The sequence below is a fragment of the Dipodomys merriami genome, unplaced genomic scaffold (assembly GCF_024711535.1).
Source record: "Dipodomys merriami isolate MVZ:Mamm:240054 unplaced genomic scaffold, mDipMer1.0.p SCAF_305, whole genome shotgun sequence".
In the NCBI taxonomy this organism is placed as follows: Eukaryota; Metazoa; Chordata; class Mammalia; order Rodentia; family Heteromyidae; genus Dipodomys; species Dipodomys merriami.
Window position 1 is genome coordinate 791,191 of NW_027204549.1, and position 26,944 is coordinate 818,134.

General features: G+C 48.8%; 1 protein-coding gene and 1 long non-coding RNA gene across 2 annotated transcripts in view; one reads left to right on the forward strand and one right to left on the reverse strand.

The window, feature by feature from the left end:
- The window catches only part of LOC138840884 (uncharacterized), a 206,609-nt gene that overhangs the window by 173,016 nt on the left and 6,649 nt on the right, over positions 1-26,944 (reverse strand). The gene's annotated exons all lie outside the window — the stretch shown is intronic.
- LOC138840883 (LIM and cysteine-rich domains protein 1) overlaps positions 1-26,944 on the forward strand; it is a 50,213-nt gene that overhangs the window by 19,361 nt on the left and 3,908 nt on the right. Inside the window, exons 2-4 of the mRNA XM_070041275.1 lie at positions 9,809-9,897; positions 12,958-13,213; positions 19,675-20,010. Of these exons, the coding sequence (XP_069897376.1) occupies positions 9,809-9,897; positions 12,958-13,213; positions 19,675-20,010 (681 nt within the window). The remainder of the gene's footprint in view (positions 1-9,808; positions 9,898-12,957; positions 13,214-19,674; positions 20,011-26,944) is intronic.

A 26,944-nucleotide genomic window follows, 5' to 3' on the forward strand; every position in this document is an offset into this window, starting at 1 on the left:
AAGGAAAATGTGGGCAGAGACAGACATTACTAGAACGCACAAGGCAGATAACCTAGCAATCTATAAGTACAATGTACCAGCCAGACATTACTAGTAGACACAGACCAGATAACCTAGTGCACTGCAGTTTCAGTAGACTGGTCCACACCCATCTGCATAGGGTATGATCCATCACCCTACTGGATGCTTGAAACTGTGGATTGTACTACCCTCTACATACTATGCTTTCCTATGCATACATACCTATGATCAAATGTCACATAAATTAGGTACAATAGCAGATCAACAACAATACCCCATCATAGAACAATGATAATGATATAATAAAATTGCCAGTGTTATGCTTTGGGATCACTGTGAATTACAGTAAGGATTATTTCCACCAGGGCCACTGTCAATCACTTCTAACAGATGGGCACGCAGGACGAAAGACTACACATGGGAGTTCCCATTCACTGCCCCTTCCATGCTGGGAGGAAGCAGTGAAAAACTTGTGAACTGTCTGCTTGTAGAATGTTGTGTTCAGTATTTTCAAACCATGATACACCATTTGCCACTGAAACTACAAGGAAAGAAGAAGAGGTGCAAAGATATATAAATATAGCATTTACATAAATATATAGCATTCATTATACTATAATAGGTGTAAAAACATGTATAGTTAGTTATATATGTAGCATAGTATATAAATATACATTCATATGTACCTGTGGAATATATAACATTATATATATATAGGGGGGGATGAGTTTTTAATCAGGAAGAGCTTTTCAGGACACAGTCCATGGGGCCAGCTTTTGCCCTGGGGCCCGATTTTAGAACTGCCACCACCACCATAGGCCACCATGGAGCAGGCAGGCACCAGACATTACAGTTTTCTCAAGTTAGTGAACGTTGGCCAGCAGAGGTGGAGAGAGGAAGGCAGAGGCAGAATCTGGAAAGGAGAAGCTTTCCATCTTCTATTTCCCTTTACACATATAGATGTACTTTTCTACTCTGTTCCAAAGCCAGATTAACCCTTTGTTGTTCATGATGATGTCTTTTTCTGGGGATGATGGAGTAAAAGATAAGACTCCTCCATAATTTGGTCTACACATCCTCCTCTTCCATCTCACATTTGGGGAAGAAAGACCCTCTTAGACACAACCTAAAGCCCTAGCTCAGGGTCTAGCCAGAGCTTAGGGAGGAAGGAGCCAGAAGATAGAGAGCAACAATTCTGCTTCAAGAGGGAGAAATAGGTGGAGCACTCATTTACAGGAAATGGGAAAGAAAACATGTATTGTGGAGCAGGATGCAACAGGTCACAGTAAAGCGTAGGAGAGGAAAGGTCTGTCCTGGCCTCCCTGAGCATCACCAGGTTTGCGGCCCCCGTGGCCTGCAGCCACACAGGCACGCAGGGCCCACCCTGGAGGGAGGGGCTGCGCAGGGCGGCAGTGACCGTAGGCTGGAAGCTGTGGATACTTGCTGCATTCGCTAGTGTTTTGATTTCATTGTTTTGTCCAGATGGGGACCATTTTGGACACCTCACTCTCTTTTCATTGTTGGGGAGCTTACAAATGTGGAAGTCCAGACCCTTGTAACACCCTAGAGTCCTTAATTGGAAAAGTGAGAAAAGCTTTTCCAATCAAACCTCAGAAAGTTCTTGCTGCTTAAGGGGAAAAAATTAATAAATTAAAAGCCTTGCCTTGCACACAGTCCCCCGTGGCCCAGGCTGGGCGGCACTGCAGGACTGCTCGGCTCCCCTGTGGCTGGAGCTGGGGGTGTGGGCACGGCTGAGGCAGGCGGAGCACATGCTCAGGAAGAGGAAGGGCTGGGTTTCCCTGGCCTCCACAGATTGTGGAGAAAACACACTTGGCTCTCCCGGGGGCAGGCTTGCACCAGGCCAGACAGAACTAAGACAGAACGACAGCCAAAGTCCAATTTGCCAAGATGAGAGAGTCTCCTTCAGGGAATTACCATCCACATGTCAAGTATGACAAAGGGAATTTTTTTTCAGCTTCACTAAGGTATAATTGCCAATAAATTACTCTGTGTGAGAGAGAGAGAAAGACAGAGACAGACAGGACAGAGACAGAGACAGAAAGACAGACAGACAGACAGAAAGTGAAAAGTTGATGTTTTACTACTGGTAAACATTTTGAATTAGCTATGCTAATGAACATGGCTACCTCTCCCATAGTCATCTTTTTTGTTGTAGTAAGCATACTTAAAGTATACAAGTATTCAATATAGGATTGTAAACTCTGTAAGCAAAATGGTACATCAAACCTCCCCAAAGTTATTTTTTTTGGGGGGTCCGGTTGTGGGGCCTGAACTCTGGGCCTGGGCACTGTACCTCAGCTCAAGGCTAGCGCTCTACCACTTGAGCCACAGCACCTCTTCCAGCTTTTTTCTTTTTGCTTATGTGCTGAGGAATCGAACCCAGGGCCTCAGGCATGCAAGGCAAGCGCTCTACCACTGAGCCATCTTCCCAGCCCCTCCCCAAAGTTATTTATATTGTAAAACTCAAATTTGGTACCTTTTACTAATGTCTCCTCATTTATTTACCCTCCAGTCTCTGCATCCACATTCTACTTAGTGTCGCTATAATTTTGACTATGATAGAATCTAGGTACTAGTGAAATCCTGCCTTTGCCTAGATAATTCCATTAATGTAATGTCCTCCAAGCTCACCCACTCTGTCACAAATTTAAGTCTGACACACATAACGTTCAAGATGATAATCCCATTTCCTTTAGCTCTACATCCAGTAGGGGGAATGATAGATTGTATAATGGTTCTGTTTTTCATTTTTTGAGGAAACTCACAGTTTTCAGCAATGGCAGCAACAATTGACATCCCCACCAATAATACACAAAAGTTTAGAAAGGGCCAGAACTGGGACAGCTGCTCTGAAAACAAGAGCAAGCTTTGTTTTCAAGTTTTGCCAATCATAGTTGGTCCTTGCACATATGAATGAGTGTACTGCACAAGTGTACACCTGTGTGCACTGGAGTGTCTTCTGTGTGTTCAGGTATGCACCAAACATACTAACCCAGTGCTCTGTCACTGAGCTTTACATTTATGCTTAATTTTTAAATGATCAAAAGTATTCTTAAATAGAATAAAATTTTAAATACTGACCTGTACAGTAAGTGGAAATCAGGAAGTAAATATGCATATACTAACAGATCTTACTTATATCTAAAAGTAGAGGCTGGGTGCTGGTGGCTCTTGGCTATAATCCTATCTATTCAAGAGACCAAGAGCTGAGGATCTTGATTAGAAGCCAGCCCAGGATGGAAAGTCTGTGGGATTCTTATGTCCAATTAACTACCAAAAGGCTGGAGATCAAGTAGTAGAATGCTATGCTTGAGCATGAAAGAAAGAAAGAAAGAGAGAGAGAGAGAGAGAGAGAGAGAGAGAGAGAGAGAGAGAGGAGGGAGGGAGGGAGGGAGGGAGGAAGGAAGGAAGGAAGGAAGGAAGGAAGGAAGGAAGGAAGGAAGGAAGGAAGGAAGGAAGGAAGGAAGGGAAAAGAAAAGGAGGAAAAAGCTATGCAACTGTATCCTCAGGACCACACAATGAATGAGAATAAATAAATAATAATAAAAAAAAGTTTAGAAAGGAGAATTACTAGGAGAATGACGAGGCCCAAAGGCTGTGAACCTTGGAGTTGAAGTCGGAGCCATGGAGGGCACAGCAGTAAGGCTGAGTGGCTCTCAAAGCTCCTCTGAGCTCCCCAGAAAATTCTGAATGTTTAAAGAAGTTTGGGGACTACCTTGGGAGCCCCTTAATACTCGGTGTGGGCTGAGGAACAGCAGCATTGGCTTTGCCATGTTCATCTATAGAAGTATGAGGTGTCATCACATAACCCTACACTTGCTGAACCTCAGTTTACTTGTGACTTGGATCCCAGGAGAACTGTATGCTGCTTAACTGCAGAAGAAGGGCCACCATATACACCCAGAAAAGAGCTCAAGGCCCCAAAATACCAGGAAAGCATGTCTTTGCATGGAACTCTAGGTGCATATGGTGAAATTAAAATATGTATGTCAGACATTCTGTTCAAATCCAAGCTCTACGACTTTCATTTGACCTCTGGGCCCCTCGCTGAGTCAAGGAGACCAGCTCTGTTCTGCTTTGTCCCAGGCTTTCCTGGTTTTATTGCTTATGAGAAGTAAACAGACTATTCTGTTTCCCCTCCATTAAGTCAAGTGCAAGCTGCGGTACTAGCAATGTCTCACTATTTCTTAGACTGTAGTCATATAGAAAAATCACATGGTGGTCTTGAGCAGGAACCGTAAGTGTCCACCCCACATCCGGTGACTGATTGCTCTGTGTGGGGTGAACCTGAGGCCTGCAGGGGTCACAAGTTCCCAGGTGCTGCTGCTATTGCTACTCCTAGGACTGAGGTCCACCCCTTGAGAACCACTACAACACCCCTACCACCAAGGTTCATGAGCTCAGGTTTTGCACCATGCCTGGCAAAAACCACAAATTACATGACAGCTGTCCCTTGGGATAGCAGGGAAATGGTTCCAGGAGTAGAAAAATCCACGGATGCTCAAGTTTCTTATAGAAAGGGTGTTGTATTTGCTTAGAACCCACAGGCATTCTCTGTACACAACTTAGTACAGATCTGAGCCTAAGGAAATTGCCAAAACATGTTTTCCCTTCCCTCAGTTCTAGAACAGCACAAACACTGCATTCTAAGGAACCTTCTTTTTAGGGTGATGGTTCTATTTGAGCTCTTCTATGCCCCAGTCCTGGGTGAGCCTGGCAGATACAGGGCCTTCTGTGAAGAGACAGACCATCCACAGCAGAGAAACCTGCTGTTTACAAACAAAGCATCCTGTTTAGATTTTTTTGTTTTTACTCCTCATCGATAAACAAGACTATCTTTTTTTCTGTGGAGCAGATAGCTGGGTCAGGGTGGCTCCTGGATGAAGGGCCCACAATGACCATGATTCTCTCCTGTGTTAAAACCCTTAGCCAGGCACTAGTTGCCACTGTGGCCTGCTGGCTCAAATCCATTTCTTCCCTGCAAGACCATTTACTTTTCCTCCCATCAAATTCTGTTGCCATGGAGACCATCCCATCAGCAGCATGGAGGCTGAACCAACAGCTGCCTGCACCTGTGTGAGTTAGGCATCGTGGCCCAGGCTGACGGAGTTTCCTACATCGTCACTTGTCTGATTATACCATAGACATTTTTGGCTAGAAGCATATTTCCTTGAAGAGTTAGTCAAAGGCTGGGCACAATGGCTCCTACCTGTAATCCCTACTAGGGAGGCCCAGGTAGGGAGATTGCAAACTGTATCCAGCCAAGCAAGAAAGCACAGACCTTACCAAAAAAAAAATAATAGTAATTATCTTAGGGTTCATTTCCCTAAAATCACCTTATCTGACCTTTTCTGCTTGACTCACACATATGCTAGATATTGCAAATAAGGGAAACCATGGGACCTATGTTTCTTTGGGCTTGGCTTACTTCACTTAATATAATTTTTTCCAAGCCTTTCCATTTCCTAACAAATGGGGCAATGTCATTCTTTCTGATGGAGGCATAGAATTCCATATGTTTTTTTTTTCTTTCATGCGATTGTTTCTAACACATTTATAAGATTATCTCTTTGTTGCTTTGTATGTCCCTCCCCCACAGTATAACCCCTGCTTTCACTGTATTTAATGTTGGTATAATTTGTGGAGGGGAAGGGGAAAAACAAATCGTTTAAATAGGGATACAGGTGGACCCATTGCAACAATGAAATGTACAAGTCCTTATGTCAAAAAACGAACTTTACAACTTTGGTGGGGGGGGCAGCGGGGAAGATTGGGTGGGGGGGGCGGGGGGGAGGATGGGAAGGGATGGGAAGGGGAAACAAAGGAGGAGGCTACAATGCTTGATAAGAAATGTACTCATTATCTTGCCCATATGATTGTAACCCCTCTGTACAGTATTTTTCACAATAAAAAATAAAAATAAAAATAAATAATAATAATATATATATTATAATAACTAAAGGAGAAAGGGCTGAGGATATGGCTCTCATAGAGCACTTGCTTAGGAAATCCAAAGCCCCGAATTCAAACTCCAGCACTGCAGGGGAGTTGGGGGAAGTTCATCAAAAGCATAATAAAAGAGCAACAGAGAAGATGAATATGATCAAATTACATTATATGCATGTTTGGAAATACCATAATGAAACATGTTTGTTCAATGAATATATGCTAATAAAAAAAGAACTGGCCAAGAGCAAGGGTGAAGATTAGCTTTGTTGAATGAGTTAATTGTAAAGTATGGCATATGTGTGTGAATATATATATATATATATATATATATATATATATATATATCATCATCATCATCATCATCAAGCCAGGTGCCGGTGGTTCACATAATCCTAGCTACTCAGAGAGCTGAGATCTGAGGATCACAATTCAAAGTCAGCTCAGGCAGGAAAGTCCGTGAAACTCTTTTTTTTTTTTTTTTTTCCGTGAAACTCTTATCTCTAATTAACCACCAAAAAGCCAGGAATAGCACTGTGGCTCATGTGGCAGAGCACTAGCTTTGAACCACAAAGCTCAGGGACAGAGTCTAGGCCTTAAGTTTGAGCGCCAGGACAGGCACAAAAAAAAATGTGTGTATATGCATATATGTACATGAACATATATATATATATGTATACACACACATATATATTCACACATATAATCAAGAGGAAACATATACAAGAGAATAAGATCACATTTTAGGTGGACATTAGAAATGTAGATCCTCAGCCATTCCCTAGAATGCTAAGACTGAAGCATCTAATTCCAAGATCTCTTACACTGTTCACCATGTACAAGAATAACAGCAAACACTTGGTACATAATAAGTGTGAATGTGTGCCAAGTCCTTCCATGCAACATTCTTTTACCTTCCCATACCCCTGCTGTGGCAGGTTGGATTATTTTTATCCCTGTGACATAGGTTAGGAAACTAAGACCAACAAATAGCTCTGGTCAACCAGCCCTGGCCCTGCGGCAGTAGAAGAAACGCACAAGATTGGGACTAAACCCCACCAGAGGGTCTCACAGCTTGAAATAACTGCCTGCTGTCCCCTGCTCTTGTGGCTTCTAGAACAAGCTGGTACTTTTGAAGGTCTGGTGCCCACCAATTTTTAGTGGACCCTGTGATCCTCTCTCAGGCCCACACTTGTGAACCACTGTAAGACCTCACAACAATGAATGTCCTGTGGAACAGAGGATGGACAACCCCAACCAGACAGATTTTCTCATTTTACAAAGGAGATACTTAAACTGGGCAAGCAGTGACTTGTCCTAGCTGTACAGCTAATCAATGCCAGAGCTGGCACCATGAACAGGTCCCCTAGTCATGGGCTGGCGCATTCTCTTGACGTCACTGTTTCTAAGCCAGAAGATACAATGGTAGCTCAGCTCTCCGGGCCCAGTGTCCAGGACCAATCACCTTGCAGGAAGAAAGCTAAATCTGCCTCTCCAGAAGAACAATTATGCTTGGGCACCTGGGGTGCCAGGCCACGTACGAAATGCTTCCTCTATATCCTTGTTTCCAGGCCCCTGGGTATATCTGACATGCTCCAACAGCAAGACCTTAGTCATCCACTAAGTACCACCTGAAATAAACTTGGAATCACTCAACTACTAAGTGGGGAAAGATCACTCTATTTCAACCAGTAGGATCCAAGGGGTTGAGCGGAGCTGCCAGTGGCTTTAGGGAGAAACGTAATGGCTGTAAATGCAAACTCCCCAGCCTATGCCCATGAGTCAGGGGTTGGTCGCCTTCACTCACACACTGAACCTGAAAGGATCAAGCACTGATTAGACACAGTGAACAGTGACTTCCTGTGGCACTGGGTATATACAAAACAGATGAGTGCCAGGAGATGTACACACTGGTCACCCAGCAAGAAGGCCAGAGTGAGGCTTTAATGGGGGAAGATTTAGGGATGGAAGAAAGGTGTTATGCAGGGTAACTATCTCTCTAAAGTCTGAAAGTTGACAATGAGGACAGGTTCACAGGTAACACGACTTGTTTTGCTGCCTCTTTGGGGTTACACTGGGGATTGAACTCAGGGCCACATCCCTGCCAGGCAGGCATGTATGAGCCATCCCGTCAATACCTTCTTGTATTGAGTATTGTCAAGATAAGGTCTTCTTTTATGTCTGGGCCAGCCTGGACTGCAATCTTCCCATTTGGGCTTTCTCCCATATCTAGGATAACAGATGCATACCACGGCAACACAACCATTGGTTAAGACGGTCATGAACATTTTTTTTGGCCTGGGCTGGCCTTGGACTTAAATTCCCCAATCTCCACTTCTTGGGTAGACAGGACTATACTTGGGCTTCGTGTATTCTCTTCCTTCTGCTAGATATCTCTTTCTCTCCCTTTCCTGCACAGGCCAAGTCCAAAGTCGTCACCTTTAAAAAGTCTCCCTGGCTCTCCCATATGTGTTTAATTTTTCTTGCTTTTTTATTTTGTTTTGTTTTGTTTTTGGACAGAGTCTCATAATATAGCTTAATCTGGTCATGAACTGTTGATGCTCATGCCTCAGCCTCTTAAGTGCTGAAACTGTAGGTGTGCACCACCATGTCTGGCCTCATGCAGGTTTATTAACACCTTCTATGACTCTGTAGACTATATGCAAAATTATGGCCATCTCTTGTGTCTAATGTGCTCTGGAACTTTCTATAAAATGGCTCTGTGCCCATTTGGCAGGAAAGGAAAGTGAGACTCAGCCTGTTCAAGGTCATACAACCAGTAAGCTGTATGCAGCCCAGGTATCTCAGCCTCCAAAGTCAAGGACCAGCAGCTTCCTCATCCTCCCACTGCTAAAGTCTAGTAGTAGGTGCATCCCCAAAACTGTGCATCCCTTTGGGGCACCGGAGTCTTTGGTGATAGCTCCTATGCCCAATGCATAATTGATGCAAAATAAATGATAAATTTAATTCCTTTGCTGAATAAGGAGCATACCCATTTACAATAGCAGCTGATGGAACCCTGCTTCTAATCAAAGCAAGATACATAGGCATACACCCCCCCCAGTCACCTCCGCCAAACCACCCCACACACACACAGGACACCTAGGGAATACACATCTCTGGGAATTTTTACTGGAGTACTGACTCTGAAGCCAATAGGCTGGGGTCGGGTCCAAGTGTCTGCGTTTCTGGCAAGCTTCCAGGGCTGCTGCTGGCGTGACCCCATCCGAGGGCCCTATGGATCCAAACACAGCAGCCAAAGCAGCGCAAAGCACTTCTGTTACCTTTGGCTCGTAATGGATAATAATGATAATAATATAAAAAGCTTGCCTTATGCATTGTTCTCCTTCCAAAGGAGATTTCAAATGAGTTAGCAAAATACCGATGCTTGTAATGCGCTGGCCATAAACACATGACAGTATGCACATTTGTTTGTGCCCGAGCTTTGGTTCAATCCCATCCTACCAATAAATCAAGTAAATGAGGGAGAGGGGAGACTGTAGCTGGAAGATTCCATTGCAGAGACAAGTGGATCGGGGAGTGGAGGAGGGTGGAGGAAAAGCCTCACTCTTTTCCAACCAGCCCTGGGCATTTTGTGACAAGCCTGAAGGCTGTCCAGGAGGCCGGACCCCACCAGAGACACTCGCTGTCCTGTGGCCCCATTCCTGGCTGACTTTCTCTGGTAAACAAGGATGGCTTGGTGCTCACCAGTCCTGTGTACCCACGGTCCCTCTGCCCAGCTGCCAAGTCTTAGAAGTCACCTATCTCTGATCCAAGATATTTGGAAGGAAAACACCCTTTTTTCTGCCTCCTTCTCTAGATGTCCCTGGGCCAGCAGCAATCAGCACGAAGTGTGGCTTGCTTGAGATGCAAGGGGACGTGTTCGGGCTTTGAGCCACATTCATGGAGGTAACAGACTTTGGGGGGGGGGAGAGCAGGGAGGGAGGGAGGAGAAGACTTGTCCTGCCTTCATTTCTTGGCTGTCCTTGCTGGGGAGCTGGGTCATTCTCTCGGCCAGCCAGGATTGCTCAGGTTTGCTCTGCATTGCGGGAAAAGGCAGGCTCTAGAGGGAAGGCTCTCCTGCCTGGCCCAAGTCTGGAATAAGGAAAAAGTCCTTGGGGAACAAAGATGGAAAGAGTTGCTTAGCACCTCATAAGCCTTTTCAAGGTGGAGGCCACCAAGCCCGTGCTAAAACACCTATATCCCTTAAGGGAGAAATGCGGTCAAATATCCCCTTGCTCCAGTTGTCCTATCACCTGCTTGACAGGTCTTTCCATGAGCAGCCAACCTGGGTGGGAAGAAAAGTCCCTTGACTTCTATGTATTCAGGGAGTGACACCATCCCAGGTGGTTGGCAAAGGCAGCAGAAGTGGCCATCTGCACACCACTGAGGCTCTTTCGGGAGGCACCTGTGTCCCCTTACTACCTGGGTGCCTGGACGGAGTTAAGGTGGGACAAGAAGGGTGTCTTCCTGGTCTCAGAAAATCCCAGCAGCAGGCAGGCCTGGCAGCCTGATGCGTGCAGGTGAATGGGAGAATGACACAGATACTGTGGCAAAGAGCATCTCATCAGCATGTCCCTAGCATTCTTCACTTCCAAGTGTGTTGCATTCCCAGCAGCTCCATTCGCATTCTAAGATTAACCCAGACCGCAAAGGGTGGCTTCCTCATCCAGTTCCCTGTGCAACAGGGATGGGGAGGTCGGAGGGTCACACAGGACCTGGAGGACCAGCACTCTGTGCTCGCTTGTGTCCTTCCTCCTCTCTCTCCACTCCCTTCCAAAGCCCTCCCCTACACCCCCCCCCACTTCCATGCCTGGCTCCTAGATCATTTATAAAATGCCTCAAGTCTGCACACCAAGCAATTCCTTCTTATGAGGCCCAGAGGACTTCTCATTTCTGCCCTGCAGCAAGCTTCAGGTGTTTTCTCTTTTGTGGGGCTGATTTAACACTTCTCGCGTTGCAGCCTACTGACTGAATGTGAACTTGGACTCCAAGCATCTCAATAACGCTTGACATGCTGGTGCTGGTGCATGCTCCATCGTTACAGACAGGAGCAGCTGCACCCTGAAGAGAGAGGGAGATGTGGACCCTTTTTATACCCACTGTATTCCAAACTCAGGACCAAGGAGACGCAGCCTTTTTCTGTAGCACCTACTAACCTCCTGGGTAGCTGGTCGAGCCCAGCAGAAGCACACTGTTCTGTTATGGTCCAGCCCTGTCCTGCTTTACCTTACATTTTCTGTGTGATTTTTTTCTCCCCCTCAGTCACCCTGGCTGAAAGCCCACTCCTCACACATGGCCCCAGGGCTCTATACCCATCAAATGAGGGCCCCCAGCCCTGGCATTACTGACATTTGGGGCATGATCATGCTTTGCTGTGGGGTGATCAGCACCATGCCTGGCTTCTGCCTACTCAATGCCAGGGACACCTTTGTTCCTCATAGTGACACTCAGGCCCCTCCCAACTTGGCCACACCCCAGGGGACAGACTGGGCTTGGTGGCGAAGCTTCTGAGGCAGGCCAGCAAGAGATACCTCGGCTGGCCCCCAACGCAGTGACTGGGATATACACAGAAGTGCATTCGTCCTCCGGGTGTAGAATGGAAAAGGGCAAAGCGTCTCCTATGGAGGCCTTCCCTACTGCGCAGTTGCTCAGCTCACATCACAAGCTCTGAAGTTGCCCACCCAGGAGCCTCTGAGGCTCAGCACAGCCCAGCACAGCACAGCACAGCACAGCAGGCCTGTGTGCACAGCCCACCCACCAGGAGAAGAGAGGACGTTTCCGCTCACACCTTGCAACTCTCAGGCTTTCTGAGCCTGTGCATCAGGATGGAAGCGAATGTGTGCTTTCCATTGTCAGAGAGCAGCATCAAGCTTTCAAGTGGATCTGAGCCTTCCCCCCAAGTTCCCAGACTCATTTCCTTCACTCAGCTCTGCACAAAACCTTCCCGAAGAAGATGAATTTTTCTAGCTCATGGACTTCCCTCAGTCCCCTGCCTTCTTCCTTCTGGGCCTCGTCTGCAACTGTCTTAAAGAAAATTTCCTCTAGGTTTTCACACAGTTGACTACAAAACAGTTCCAAAGAAGCCTCAAGGCTTGTGAATCTTGGGAGATAATTCTAAGAACTCTTAGAACAGGTAGTTAGCAAACATTATTTTTAAGAGCTAGACAGTAAAAGATCTTAGGCTTTGTGACCCAAATGATCCATTTGTAATTATTCAAATGTGTCATTCTAGCCCCAGAGCAACTACAGAAAATGAGTAAATGAACATGTATGGATGGCTAGATCCCAATAAAACTTCATTTATCAGAAGTAGGCTACAGGCCAGGTTCTGACTTGAGCCACATATTCTCTTTAGAGCATCTGTAATGAATGTTGCCATGATGACCACTGGAGGAAATGTGCGTGCGTGCGTGTGTGTGTGTGTGTGTGTGTGTGTGTGTGTGTGTGTGTGTGTGTGTGTCCACACGTGCATGCCCACGCACAGGTCCGCCTGGAAACTGTCCCTGAGCTTTTTTGCTCAAAGCTAGCACTCTACCACTTGAGCTACAGTGCCACTTCTGGCTTTTTTTTAGTAGTTAGTTAGACATAAGAGTCTCACAGACTTTCCTTCCTCAGGCTAGAGTTGAACTACGATCCTCAGCCTCCTAGGTAGCTAGGATTACAGGCATGAACCACTGGCACCCAGTTCCTTTTGATTTTTTACTTAACTGACAATTTGGACTGCAAGTACCTCAAACAACATTCACATCCTACATTCTCTCCTGAAAGACAGACAGACAGAAAGATGGGCACTGAGAGAGATTGTAAGAAACACAGATAGCTCATGGAGGCCTCCTTTGTCTGCTGCCAGCCTTTACACGTTAATAAAAACTTTGTCCTTGCTTTCCAGAAGGATGCTAGTTGGGGAGACTCTGCCTCCCAATCCTGGAAGTTGATCTTACCTGTTCTCTATCCCTTTCTCCCCAGGAAAATATGCAAATCATGCAAATGCAGCCAAGAGGACCACTGTTTGAGCTCCGACCTGGAAGATGACCGGAAAATCGGCCGCTTGCTGATGGACTCCAAGTATTCCACCCTCACTGCCCGGGTGAAAGGTGGAGATGGCATCCGAATTTACAAGAGAAACCGCATGATCATGACCAACCCCATTGCCACGGGCAAAGATCCCACCTTCGACACCATCACCTATGAGTGGGCGCCCCCTGGCGTCACCCAGAAACTGGTAAGACAGCTCCTTCCTGCCCAGTGATTGTCTTCCTGACCTCAAAGGTGTTAGCTGAGTCACAGATGCCTGAACTTCGGTTTTAAGGGAGAGAGGACAGAGTTACAAAAATGACAGCCAGGGCTGTGAGTTTAGAAGACTGCTGGAGTGAAGAATGGCTGGCCTCAGTATTTCTCATCCATCAAGTGGGTGGGTAGAGGTGTTCGTATGAACTCTAATGCAGAGTTCATATGTACTGGGAACTCTGTCCCTTCCAGCTAGAATACAGGGACACCTGCTGTTCCCTGTTGGCATCTCACTCCTGACTAGGAGAACGTGGATCGCCCCAAATTCTCCAAGTATTCTCCCCACCACTGAGATTTTCACTTCTCATGTAGAGTGTACTGCCTTCCAGCCAGGAGCCATCATGCAGCAAGTGGTAAGAACAGATGACTCCCCACCAGAGCACTGGGCCGAGAACAGCTCTGCGATGTCATCTAAGGGGGAAAAGGGCTCCTAGAAGAAGTGAATTGAGGCAAAGCATTGTTTTGATTGGATTGAACTGTGTTATGAAAAGCATGAAGCGTGTGTGTGTGTGTGTGTGTGTGTGTGTGTGTGTGTGTGTGTGTGTGTGTGTGTGTGTGTGTGTGTGTGTGTGTGTGTGTGTGTGTGTGTGTGTGTGTGTGTGTGTGTGTGTGTGTGTTGTGTGCTAGCTCTGGGACCTGAACTCAGGGCCAGGGTGTTGTGTGCTAGCTCTGGGACCTGAACTCAGGGCCAGGGTATTGTCCCTGAGCTTCTTTTTACTCAAGGCTAATACTCTACTACTTGACCTGTAGCTCCACATCCAGTTTTTTGAGGGGGTTAGTAATTGGAGAAAAGAGTCTCATAGACTTTCCTGCCCAGGCTGGCTTTGAATTGTGATCCTCAGCTCCCAGACTGCTGAATAGCTAGGACTACAGGGGTGAGCCAGAAGTATCCAGCTACAAAACACAAAAGAACAACACTGCAGCTTCTGTGGGTACCACCGCCCTGAGAGAGGGAGCTGCCTTGTGTGTCAGGAAGTGGAGATGGTTCGTTTGCCTTTGCTGGTTTGCAACACTGAGGAGATCCCAGGCCACGGCGCAGTGGCCATATGGACCACAGGCCAGGTGGTCATGAGCCGGGCCGGGTCGCAGCCCCATCTGGAGCAGCCTCCGAGGGCTCTGCACAGCATAAGTGCAAAGAAAGCACATAGGCCATAAAAAACGACTGTCGGCGTCAGGAATGGCTGGGGAACTGACCGGTGAAAACCCCCAGCACTTGGCCTGGTCTAATCAGGGGAAGGCATCGCATTGCGGCGTGGTGATTAATGCTGCCTCATAAAACCACATGGCTACAAAGAACTCCTCTGTCCGCCTCGCAGCTCTCCGCCTGCCCGGTCACACTTCTGAGACTGGCTGGCTCTCCCGTCCTGTTCGCTTGCCCAGCTTTGTGTTAATTACCATGTGGACAGGCCTGATTGTAGTTTGGACAAGGGACAGAGTCTTGCTGTCTGTCAGTCTCCCAGATGGCAAGAAGGCCAGAGAAAGCTTTAAGTCTCTCAAGCTGGTAAGGATGAGCCAAACTGTGCCTCCTTATCCGGTACTTACCTACCATATGTCAGCCACTGTGCCAAGAGCCTGCCACAGCCTCTTCTAATTCCCCAGCCTTGGTAGGGATGTAGTTATGACACTCATCTACAGAGAGGGAAACTGAGGCTGACAGAGGGTGGAACTAGCTAAATGCCCCACTAATGGTTTAAGTGCAAAGCCAGACTCTGAACTTGGGCCTCTCTGCCTCCAAACATCTAGGTTCCTCCTGAACAAGATTCCAGGACTGGCAGATCAGAGGGGAGGCAGGCCAGAGTGCAAGACGGCTTCTGAGAATGGGGGTGGGGGGAGGCTGAGCATGTCTTAGATATCCAAGCAGAATTTGGGGGGAGGCACGAGGGAGACAAGCTAAGAGCCAGCCTCCAAGCGTTCTGTGTGCTTGCCTCATGAGGCTCTGTCCACCCCCCGCACCAAGCATATTCCAGCCCATTTTATAGGGGAGCAAAGAGAGGCCATGCAGGGAGGTGACCAGGCAGCACTGGTGTCACCATACCTCCTCTCTTCCCAGTCCTCCCGGCTGGTCTGACAAAATGCATCTTACTCATGGCTGGGGAACAGGACCTTAGCCAGCTTCCTGAGCTAGAGCAGCACCAGGCAGCCACTCAGCCCCACCCCTCCACCTGTTGGTTCCCTCCCTAGTCTGCACTAGTTGATGAGTGTTCTAAGGGATCCTGACATAGCATCATGGGTTGATTAGTGATGTCTGCCCTAATTGTGAGAGGGAGTGATGGCCAGAGTGTCAGGCCAGCTAGCCAAGCAGAGGCATGGCAGCTCACACCTGGGGAAGGTGGACGGGTCTGTCTGTGGCAAAGCAGAGGGATGCCATCAGCCAGAGCCGGCTGTGGGGTGCAAGAGGAACGCTGGATCCCTGGCAGGAAATCTCCCTTTCTCCAGACCTCTGCCAGGAACCCATCTGCAGCCACAGACAGGGGCGGCCTGGGGCAGGGAAAGACACTGTGTGCTTGGTGACCAGCGGGCTTGGCCAGGGAGGCCTCTGGGATGTAGTACAGCATTCATTTAGCAAGCTGAGCCCTGGGCAGCTGAGAGGGGGACATATGAGTCTCTGAAAGATAGTGGTAGAGAGGTTTCCAAAATATGTGAGTTCCCATGGGGAATATGGCAAAGTGGGTCAGTAGAAAGCTGCTAGGTTCAAAGCTGTCTTTGTCCCACACTAGCTGTGCCCCCAGTTCCCATGGGGTGCCTCAGGGCCCGCCTCCTGTGCAGCCCTGGGGAGCGAACCCTGAACACAGCAGGTGATCCAAACGCAGGCTGTGCCCAGCAATCTTGAGTCACTGAAATCAGAAGTGATTTAATCAGCCTGGTCAGAAGGAAGGATTTTCTCCCTGAGCTAAACCAGCCTGATACCCTCTAAGTGAATGTGGTGTGTGCCACACTCAAGGCCCACTCTGCCAGGAAAGCAAAGCTCCTGTAGCCATTTTTCCAAAACCCCTCCTTGGATGTCTGGAGCAGGTGAGGCTCAGGGCAGTATGTAGGCGACGGGTGTGTGGGTGTCTTTGCCACCCATGGCCTCTGGCTGCCCGTTCCCTGTCCTCTTTGGTCACAGCCCACTCCTGGTGCTGCCCCCTGCATGGTCTGAGCCTCCAGTGTCACAGGAGAACCTGGGATGGCGGTTCTTTTTCAGGCTTCCCCCTACCCAGTAAGCCTCCCTGCAGGCCTAGTTAAAACTAGGTTCTCTGGACTCAGCAAAGGGACAGAGTTGGGCCAGAACCCACCTGCAGTTTCATACTGCCCACCATGGAGACAGCTACCAGCATGCTAAGGCATAGCCAGGAAGGAAGGCCCAGATGGGCCAGGCAGCTGGCATCCGGGAGCTGCCCTGCTTCCTCTGTGAATCTGCCATGGCCTTTGACTCCATTGCAGACTGTCAGTCCAAGTTGGTGGTGTAAGAGGATCAAGTGAGATCACGCCTCATGAAGGGGAAATAGATCCAGATAGACAGACCTATTGCTTTGTGACATCTGGAAAAAGCTATCACGGCATGGTGGGAGCACAATGCTGAGCAACAGCACTCACCTTAGCCAGGAAGTCAAAGAGAATGTGCGGGTGGCCAGGAACTCCTGGTTCTCCCAGTTATCTAACTTCCTCCCATTAGGCCCCACCTCTTAAAGGCTCCATCGCCTCCCAGTGGCACCACTCCAGGAACCAGGCCTTCAAATAGACACATGAGCCTTTGGGGGCTAGTCAACATACAAACTGCAGCATCTGTACTCCCTGACTACATCTCTACTACCAGACAACGGGGACTACTCATTATGAATTTCAGTATGAATTACCATATTGATTCCCACCATTTCAAATGAGTCCAGACCTGAGTGATAAGATTTGGCCGAATGGGTTCCCAGAGGACAAACATGGCAGCAGCCCCCTGGACAACAGAGCCAGATGACCTGTTGATGAGGGACAAGGTCAGAGTCAGGGTCAGACTGAAACCATCATCCAGGATAAGTAAATTCCTCTATTTCTCGGATTGTGGCTTAGCCCTTTATTTGCCCACAATCTCCCTATCTTTTGAGCCCACCAAAGGAAATATTTGTACTCTCAAAAGAAAAAAGAAGGCAAAAATCAGACAGTATCTGTGAACATATTAATACTTAATTACAGGTCATATCTACCATGTGGAAATGTTATTGACTTGAGATTTTTGTCAGTTCTACTCTTAGAAAGGGCCTTTGCATATTTTAAAGGCAATAAACCATGAAATGCCTTATGCCTTGTAGTGAACTAATTATTCTTTTATAAGAAAAAGCAATTTTAAACTAGATTGACTTTTTCCCCTTTAATTAGGTGTCTTGCCCATGGGGTAAGAGAAGTGAAAATATTCCATTTTGAAGGGAACAAGATGCATGTTTCAAAGCCAAACAATCTGAAAGGATCATGGACTTAAATTATACCATGGGACGCTCACCCAGCCCCTCCCCTGCAACACTGGAGAGGGGGCATGGTTCTGTGGTAGAGCACTCACACAGCAGGCACCCCCAAAGAAAACTGGAAGAATCCAAGGCTCATTCACCGGTCTTCAAGTGCTGAGAGTCCTCACTGATTTATCTGTGCATGTTTTTTCCTCACCAGTGTAATTTCAGTAAAGTTGCAGCTAGTCTCCCACAACAGTGACTCATACACTTTCTGGACCCCAGCACACTCCTGAACTAGGGGTAATGGTACCTGGGAATCTGCATTCTGGGGGGTCGCTCATGGGGCTTGAACTCTGGGCTGGATGCTTGGTGGCTGGGGACAGTGTGTGGGCAAAGCCTGCAGTGCTCCTGCAAGAACAGGGAGAGCAGAGGCTTTCCACGTGAAGGACAGAGACAGAGACAAAACATGCCAACCGTGGGACCAATAAAAATGCGTCCCTGCCCCAGGAGGGCTCAAGCTGTGCCAGGGCGGCGGCCTTGTATTCCTGCTGTCACTGCACTCTATGAGAGTTTCATCAGTTAGCAACTGTCCAGCAAATGGTACCCAAGAAGAGGTTTTCTTTGTTGCTGTTTTTGTTGTCTTTTCTTTCTGTCATGTTTGTTCATTTATCTGTCTTAGGAGAGTATAGGGAGGGGGACACAGAAATGGAGGGACAGAGGGTGAACAAATGCAGTAGTGCTACCAACAGGATACTATGTTGGAAATGAACTACACAACTTGTGGGTGGAGACAGAGGGAAAAGTTGGGAGAAAGCAAGGGAAGAAGTGACATTGTCCAAAATGAAATGTACTCATTACCTGACCTATGAAACTGTAGCCCTTCTGTACATCATCTTTACAATAATGATTCCTTAAGAGAGAGAGAGAGAGAGCAGCAGCCACTTGCTGGGTGCTGGTGCTCAGGCCTGTAATCCTAGCTACTCAGAGGCGCAGACCTAGGATCACGGTTTGATGACAGCTCAGGAAGGAAAGTCCATGAGACTCTTATCTCCAATTAACCATCTAAAAACCAGAAGTAGAGCTGTGGCTCAGGTGGTAGAGCACCATCTCTGAGCACATAAGCTCAAGGACAGCACCCAGTCCCTGAGTTCAATCTCCAGGAACAGCACCACACAAACACACACACACACACACACACACACACACACACACACACACACACACACACACACACTCTGTGCCACAGCATGAGCACAGGTTACTGCAATTCTTATAGAAATGAACATTTGAAATGATGAACATGCATATATTCTCACACACATAAAGAAAATGGCATTCAAATAACTTTTAATACATACACACAGGAAAAGCCCAGAGAGATAAATACAAAGTTCTTGTCAAGCCATTTCATGAGCCAACAAGGCTGAGTGTTTCATAGTCCTGTACAGCACACACAGGGAGAAGGCTGGCGGCCCATGTGTGCGGGAGTGGTGAACTCTGACTCACGGCCTGGGCCCACCACTAAGGGTAAGACACACAAAGTCTCCACACTCATGCTAAACTATGCATGCATTTTCTTATTGGTGACAATGGACAGGAATTTCCTTTTGGCAATACTGGGGTTTGAGCTCAGGACACTGCCCTGTACCACCTGAGCCACACACCCCAGCCTTGTCTGCCTTAATGATTTTTCATGTAGGGCCTTGAACAGCCTGGACCACGATCCTCCTATTTATGCCTTCTGCATGGCTGAGATGACAGAACACCTAGCACAGTTAGATAATGCTTTGGGGATTTGTAAAAACAACTACATTCAGTTTAAAAGGGTGCTGTGTGTGGGGGGGGGGCGTCTATGTTCTGTTGCTGGTCACAATGAGAGATGCTCATTTTGCATTTTAAGCAGAGTCTGTTGCTGCTTCTCTGATCAGAGTCCGTCCACCTGACATGTCTCTCCCCGCCCCCACCTCTCCGGCCTCCCCAGGGCCTGCAGTACATGGAGCTCATCCCCAAGGAGAAGCAGCCAGTGACAGGCACGGAGGGTGCCCTGTACCGCCGGCGCCAGCTTATGCACCAGCTCCCCATCTATGACCAGGACCCCTCTCGCTGCCGTGGACTTTTGGAGAACGAGCTGAAGGCCATGGAGGAGTTTGTCAAGCAGTACAAGAGCGAGGCCCTCGGGGTGGGCGAGGTGGCCCTCCCCGGGCAGGGCGGCTTGCCCAAGGAAGAGGGAAAGGCACAGGAAAAGCCGGAGGGCGCAGACACCACCGCCCCGACCAGCAACGGCAGCCTGGGCGACCCATCCAAGGATGTGGAATACGTGAGTGGTCCCCACATGTCCAGTCTGGCTGAATGCCCCCCACCCTGGGCAGGCTGTCCACGCAGGGCCGCGTTCCCTCATGCATTCAGCAGGAACTGTCTGCTCGTTTCCTCACTCAGGCCCTGCTGAGTGGAAAGCAGTGCAAGGTGGAGCTCTTGAAAGGTTCAGGGTCCAGGGGAGGCAGCAGAACACCCAGCTCAAAGGGCATCGGGGCTGAGCCAGGGGCAAGCCCCAAGCTGCAAGGAAGAAGGAGGCTCTGGGCTGCCCTGGAAAGACCCTCTGGGAGCCATGCAGGCCTGTGGGCTTTCAGAGGGAGGCCTGCGTGTGACCCCTCCCAGAGCAAGCACACACAAAAGAAAGCCCTGCATTCCCAAGGAGCCCCCTGGGAGTCCCCATGCCCTTGGAGTCCCCTGAGCATGCTCACATGGTGCTCCAGAGGAACCAGATACTAGAATGGGCAGGAGACACTCGTCCCTGGAGAGCAACACTGACTATCCACTGGTTAACTGAGTTCTGACCAGCTGGCACTGCCTGCTAAGCCCCACGGAGCCCAGCAGGCACAGGACACTGTCCTTGTGTTAGCGAAAACAATGGAGTTAGGATGTGACCTTAAGGGCGATGGGCAGGGGCAGTATTAGGAGAGCTCTGTGGGCTGGCATCTCTTGAACTACCCACAGATGCCAAAAGAAGCTGGGACTGGCACCGTGGCCAGCCGATGGTCACCAATTCTTGGCCCCAGTGCCCCTCTGCCTTTTATCCTCCCCACCCATCATCCTTGCTTGCTCCTAGTTGACAGTTGGAAACAAGTGTCAGCACATTGGCTAGGCACAGTGACACACATCCATAATGCCAGCTACTGGGGAGGAGGAGATGGAAGGACAGAAGTTTCAGATCAGCTGAGGAAAAAAAAATTACTGAGACTCTATTTCAACCAACAAGTTGAGCATAGTGTTCCACATCTGTAATGTCAGCTATGAAGGAGGCACAGGTAAGAGGATCAGAGTCAGGCTGCCGCTCTTACTCCCAGCAGAAAACACGAGACCCTGAAAATTAAGGCAAAAAGAGAGCTGAAGCTATGGCTACAGTGGTCACGGGCCGACTAAGTTTAAAACCCCAATACTGCCTGTGTGTGTGCGTGCGTGCGTGCGTGCGTGCATGCATGCGTGCGTGTGTGCGTGTGTGTGTGCGCGCGCACGCGCATGCACTATCTATGCTGCAAACATAAATACTAGAGATCGCTAACCTCTTGAAGTCTCTGTGACTCCCTCCTTCCCTCCCCTGCCCCACCTTGTATGTACAGATTTGCTGTCTAGCAGGCCCTGCACAGGGTCTCCGTGTCTTTGAGCCTATCCAACAATAATGACATACCTCAGGGTGTCGTACCCTTTTCACAGATGTGGAGCTTGAGGCCCAGCTTGCTGACAGGTAGTGGGGCCCTAACTCCCACCCAGGGGTCGCTGCCCCAAGGTTCACGCCAGCAAGTGCGGCCATACAGGCTGTATGCATGTACACTGGAATTTGCAGGGGTGAGTGACCCCATCAGTGGAACTCACAAAGAATATGGGTGCCCCTTCTGTATCCTATGAGAGCAGTGCTTTCCCCTGCACCCCAGCTCCAACCATCATGGCTCTGGGTTTAGGGAGCTGTGCCCCCAGCAGTCAGGTCGAGGCCCCTGTCCCCCAGTGAGCATACTATCCTGCCTGTGAGCTTGCTGGACGCTTGCTTGGAAATGAAGTCCACAGAACTCCTGGGTGTGCTCACTTCACCCAGGCATTTCCGCCCTTCCTCTGCCCCATACTTGTAACTAGAGACAGGGATGGCAGCCGGGTGCAGCGTTTAATGCACTCCTTGCTCCACTCAGTAGTCTTTAATTCTCGCCAGAGGCCCCACCCCCACCCCATGTCCCTTTCTACTCACACACTTCCTCAGCCAAGAAACCACCCCCAGACAGTACCAAACCCAGGGGAGCAAATACAAAGGGGCGAGGATGTGCTGCTCCCGCAGTCCCAAGTGTACCCAACCAGGACCCCAGAGCCAAGCCTGGCTAACCTTTCCCCATCTCTCCACAAAAATGCAAGGGAGGGCCTGGGGGGCCTCCCTCCCACCCTCAGCCACAGGGCTGCCTCTGAGATGGAAACTTACAGCAGCTAGCAGCTCAGCCCAAAACCAGCCCCAGGAGGGACATATTTGTGGGCAGAGTATGTCCAAGTCTCTGTCCAAGCAGATGTTTGGCTTGTGGGCTGGGCAGAGGCAGGCTGGCTGGCTGGCTGGCTTTCCTGCCGGCCCCATTTGGGGACCTGAAATCACCAGCCTTTTAGTGCGCCACTTCTGTCTGAACTGAGGAGGAGAGGGTACAGGGCACGGGGACAAACCTGGAGCTGCTCAGCTGAGGAGTCCCTGGGCTCACCTCCTGCTTCTCTCCCTGGAAGCAGCCTGAAAAAATCACCATGGTAACCAAGCTTCTCAGCATCCATCTCCCTCCCTCCAAGTGGAGAAATTTTAATGACATCCAAGATTTCTTTTTCCAAAAAAAATCCCTTTAGCCCACTTTTTCTACTCTGAATACTTTCCCATGTTGCCATCAAACCTTCACAAGCATTCTCTTCCTTCCGGTGGGCTACGTGATATTCCACTGACTAAAAAGGGGCTGGCAAAGTATTTTTTGTGAAGGGCAGACAGGGGAGTATTTAAGGCTTTGTGGGCCCTACCATACTTGTTAGCTCAGCTCTGCTCAGCTCTTGTAACACTTAGCTGCTGTGGGCAATATCCAAAAAGATGATGGTGGCTATGCTCTAATAAAGCTTTATTGACAAACATAGTGGTACACAGGGTTAGTCCCTAGATAGATGCAATTTTCAGACTCTTGAGCTAGAAGAATCAGAAATAGTTCTAGCTTGTTAATGAATTACTTTGGTTTAATAGATTTTGTTTTGTCAGTGTAGGCTAGACAATGATAGTAATGATGAAGTTGATAAAGGTAATAGTGATGGTGATGATGGTATTATGCTGTTGGTGATGTGATGATGTTAAGTGATTTTGGTGATGAGGATATCGGTGATGTGACAAGGATGATGGTGATATTAATGATACTGGTGATGGTGGTAATGATGATGATGATGGTGGTGACAGTAATGACAGTGATGATGTGAGGAATGGTGATGATAATCTTGCTGGTGGTAGTAGTGGTGATGGTTGTGATGATGTTGGTGATGGTGGCAATGGTAATGGTGACAGTTCATCCCCTGGATTGTACCAGGTGCTGTGCCAGAGATTTTGCATGTTATTTTCCCACACAGATCTATTGCATCATTTTTCACAGACGAGGCAGTTGAGAGGTTCTTAGCAAAGTTCATTTGCAGGGTACAGTCCCTCAGCACATAGTGTATCAACTCAGCGGACTAGAAGCAACGTTTGTTTTAGTTGAAAGAAAAAATAAGAGTATTCCAACTGCACATGGAATCTAACCCTCCCGCCCCCCCACTCCCCTCCCCCACCACCCCCTACGCACTTGTGAAGCTCTAGGCATCGTACAAGCCACTGCCATAGAAGAGAAGGCATTTCAGATCTTTCTCTACCCAGCAAGAAACCAGTCCTTGATCTTGTGGTTACCAAAGCTGGACCTGAGGACAAGTCCAGAGTAATGTCCTTTCCCACAAGACTAGCTTTCCTGCCACACTCCCACCTCACCACTCAAGCTAGGACGATCCAGTGAGAGATGCCCAACATCTTACCTGCCTTGCCAAAGAGCCCACAGCTGCCCACCTGCCCCCGGGAGCAGCCTGAGAAAGGGCGAGTGAGCAGTGGTGACGGCCATGCAGGAAGCATGCCCTATGAGCCACTTGTTAAACACTGACGCTCACGGCTGCAGAGGACTGGCCCAGAGGTTCCCCAGTGATGAGGCCGTAGTGCAAACGGCGTCCCACGGCACGTGACCCCCGCGACCGCACAACCAGCCTGCTCCTTCTCCACCACAAGGAGCATCAGAAACACGGGACTAGCAAGAGTTAGTCCAGAACAGAAAAAAAAAAAAAAAAAAAAAAAAGGAAAAAATAAACCTCTGGATGCAGGAGGCTATAAAGCAAAGACAGGGAATAATCACCATAAGAGGAAATGAGGAGCTGCTGTTTATAAATAAATTGTTGAGTGTTTATCTTGGAGGCCAGCGCCTCAATTTGGGGCCTTGTGTTAATATTTACTGGGGTGGCGTGATGAGAGTTCCACCAGGCTCTCTGGGTTTAGACTAGGTAGCCTTGGATCAGAGCCTTCCAGAAGAAAACAGTGCGATGAGGACAAGGCCTCCGGCAGGCCCCGGGGTGGGGCTTCTCGCAAGAGCAGAGGCTGGCTTCCCCATGCTGCAGCTCTTCCTGCAGGGCTGTCCTCACAGGCTGGCTCTCGGGCCACTGCCCTAACCATGATGCTGCCGGAAACGCTGTGTCTTCTTGCTGCCCTTCCAGCGTCCTTTATAATTCCACACTTCACCATTGAACTTCTTGTTACCTGATGAGCCTATCCAGACATTCCAAGGCAGAGAGCCAAAGGCAACAATGTCTTTTGTTGCTGTTGTTGTTGTTGTTGTTATTTTGTGATGGTAGGACTAGGGCTTGAACTCAGGGCCTCATTCTTGCTGGGCAGGTAGGTGCTCTACCACTTGAACCATGCCTTCAGCCTTTTTTGCTTGTTATTCTGCTCCTATTTTCATAGGATCTCACATTTTTTCCTCGTCCTTGAGCTACAATCCTTCTACCTAGGCCACTGGTATAGCTGGGATGGCAAGTATGTGCCACCACACCCAGGCCAGTATGTCTGCTTTATTCATATATCAGCACACTGGTTTATGGGGGACAGTTCCATCCACTCAGCCTTACCTACAGTAGCTGAGACACCTACATCCAGCTGGGCTGGGTGTGGATGAGCAGGGACTGTCTTTCCACCATCACCCTGGCGTGGAAGCAGCAGGATGCTACAACTTCTCCTTTGCCTGACCACCACCCTGGGGAGTGAGAGAGCCAGACCAGGGCCAAGCTACACCAACCGTCTGTCTCCACCGCTCCACCACTCCCCTTACAATGCTCTGATTTCCCAATGGGAAAATGATGTGACTCAGTGGAGACTGAAGTGTGATGGCAGAAGGTGAATGCTGGGCTTTCCCTGGCCTAGCCATAGGAGGGTTTTGTCTTGAAGCTAGAATGAAGCTCTCAGTCAGGCCCCACGACCCCTTGGTACACAGCATTGCTACCTGGGTCATGTGTTGCTGATGCGTTGTTTTTTTTTGTTTTTCTTCACATTGGTTGTGGGGCTTAACCTCGGGGCCTGGGTCCTGTCCCTGAGCTTTCGTATTCAAGCCTAGTGCTCTCCCACTTTGAGCCACAGCTCCACTTCCAGTTTCCTGGTGTTAACTGGAGATAAAGAGCCTCATGGACTTCCCTGCCTGAGCTGGCTTTGAACCAGGATCCTCACATCTCAGCCTCCTAAGCATGAGCCACCATCAACCGGATGGTGCACTGTTGACTTGCGACATTTCTGACTTCTGATGGGTTGATCGGGACACTGCCCACTGCAGATGGAGGAACATTGTGTTGCCTTCATGACTACCTCTCAAGTCATTACTCCAGCCCTGTTTTGATCCATAGTCAAGTCGCTAAGTCCAGGGAGAAGGAATGAAAATCTCTGCTCACTGGAAGAGTGTCCAAGCATCTGACCGCGTGCTTTGAGCAGCCCCGCTGGGCTCAGCAGAATCTAACCAGCTCCTCCATCTTCTCAGAGGGTTCACAACTGCAGAGGCCCCATACATGGGATATTCGAAACATCTTTTGTTTTGACTCTTCTAATGAAGAACCGAGTACCGGGAAAACAGAAATGGGACAACACTGTCTGCTGGCACAGGGAGACACCTCGCTGTCATCAGTCTAGGAGGATCAACCCCACTTCATCTCTCCACAGGAGAGTATACACGCTTATCTGGGAAATGTTGGAAGCACGCTCTGGGGCCAGCTCTGATTTTTACATACTTGGGAGCTTGAACAAGAACCACCCAAGAGGCCAGGAATAAATTCTTTTCTTCTGCCTTTTACCTAAATCCCAAAGAAATACTTTCTGCCTCTGTGGCCTCCTTAACAAAAGAAGAAAGGCCTGGGAATGGCCACATTGAGCTATTCAAAGACGGAGCTTGAGCTTTCCAAGAACTCAAATTGGCCTCTGAGGAACGGAGCCAAGGAGGTGAAAAGACTCTTTTTTTCTGGGCTTATGCGTCAGATCGTTTTCTAGCAGTCTGTCACAGCGGTCTCAAGGTTTGAGGCACATCCATGTGCTCTGGGACCTTGCAAATTCTTGCGGCCCATCCCGGACCTACAGCCTCAGGCATTCAAAAGAAGAGGGGGATGGATGCTCTCCAAGCTCGCCAGGGGGGCTCAGGGCTGAGACCCAGGATCTCAGAGGAGACAGGACCAGAAAGAAGACAGAAGAGGCCCTACGCTAGAGATGGAGTGTGACTGGGCCTGCAAGAATGAAGCACATGAATGGACTCCCTGGGAGAGACTGAGGTGGGAAGGAGTAGAGCTCATGTGTAGGACGACCTCACACCGTGACGTCGCGGCAGCAGTCTAGCTGTCCCCGCCTGCCTATGCGATCAGAGGAGGGACAGGGGACTTCGGCAATCCCCCACCACACCCTCCAAAAGCCCAGGGGCCCCACTGTCTCCTTTACTCCGCACTCCAGGCCTGTGTGGTTGCAGGTGTCAGGATTCCTGTTTGAGGAGGCAGAGAGGTTCTTGTGACTAACGTCACACAGAGGTGGACGCCCGCGCTGGAGCACCGCCATGGCAGGGACTTCCTCTGTCTCCTGGCTTTCTTTCTCTAATTGTCACCACTGTCCGCATCTATTCCTCTCTCCCTGTTGACACTGTGTCAGCCAGCTTTCTGACACTATGACTACCCGA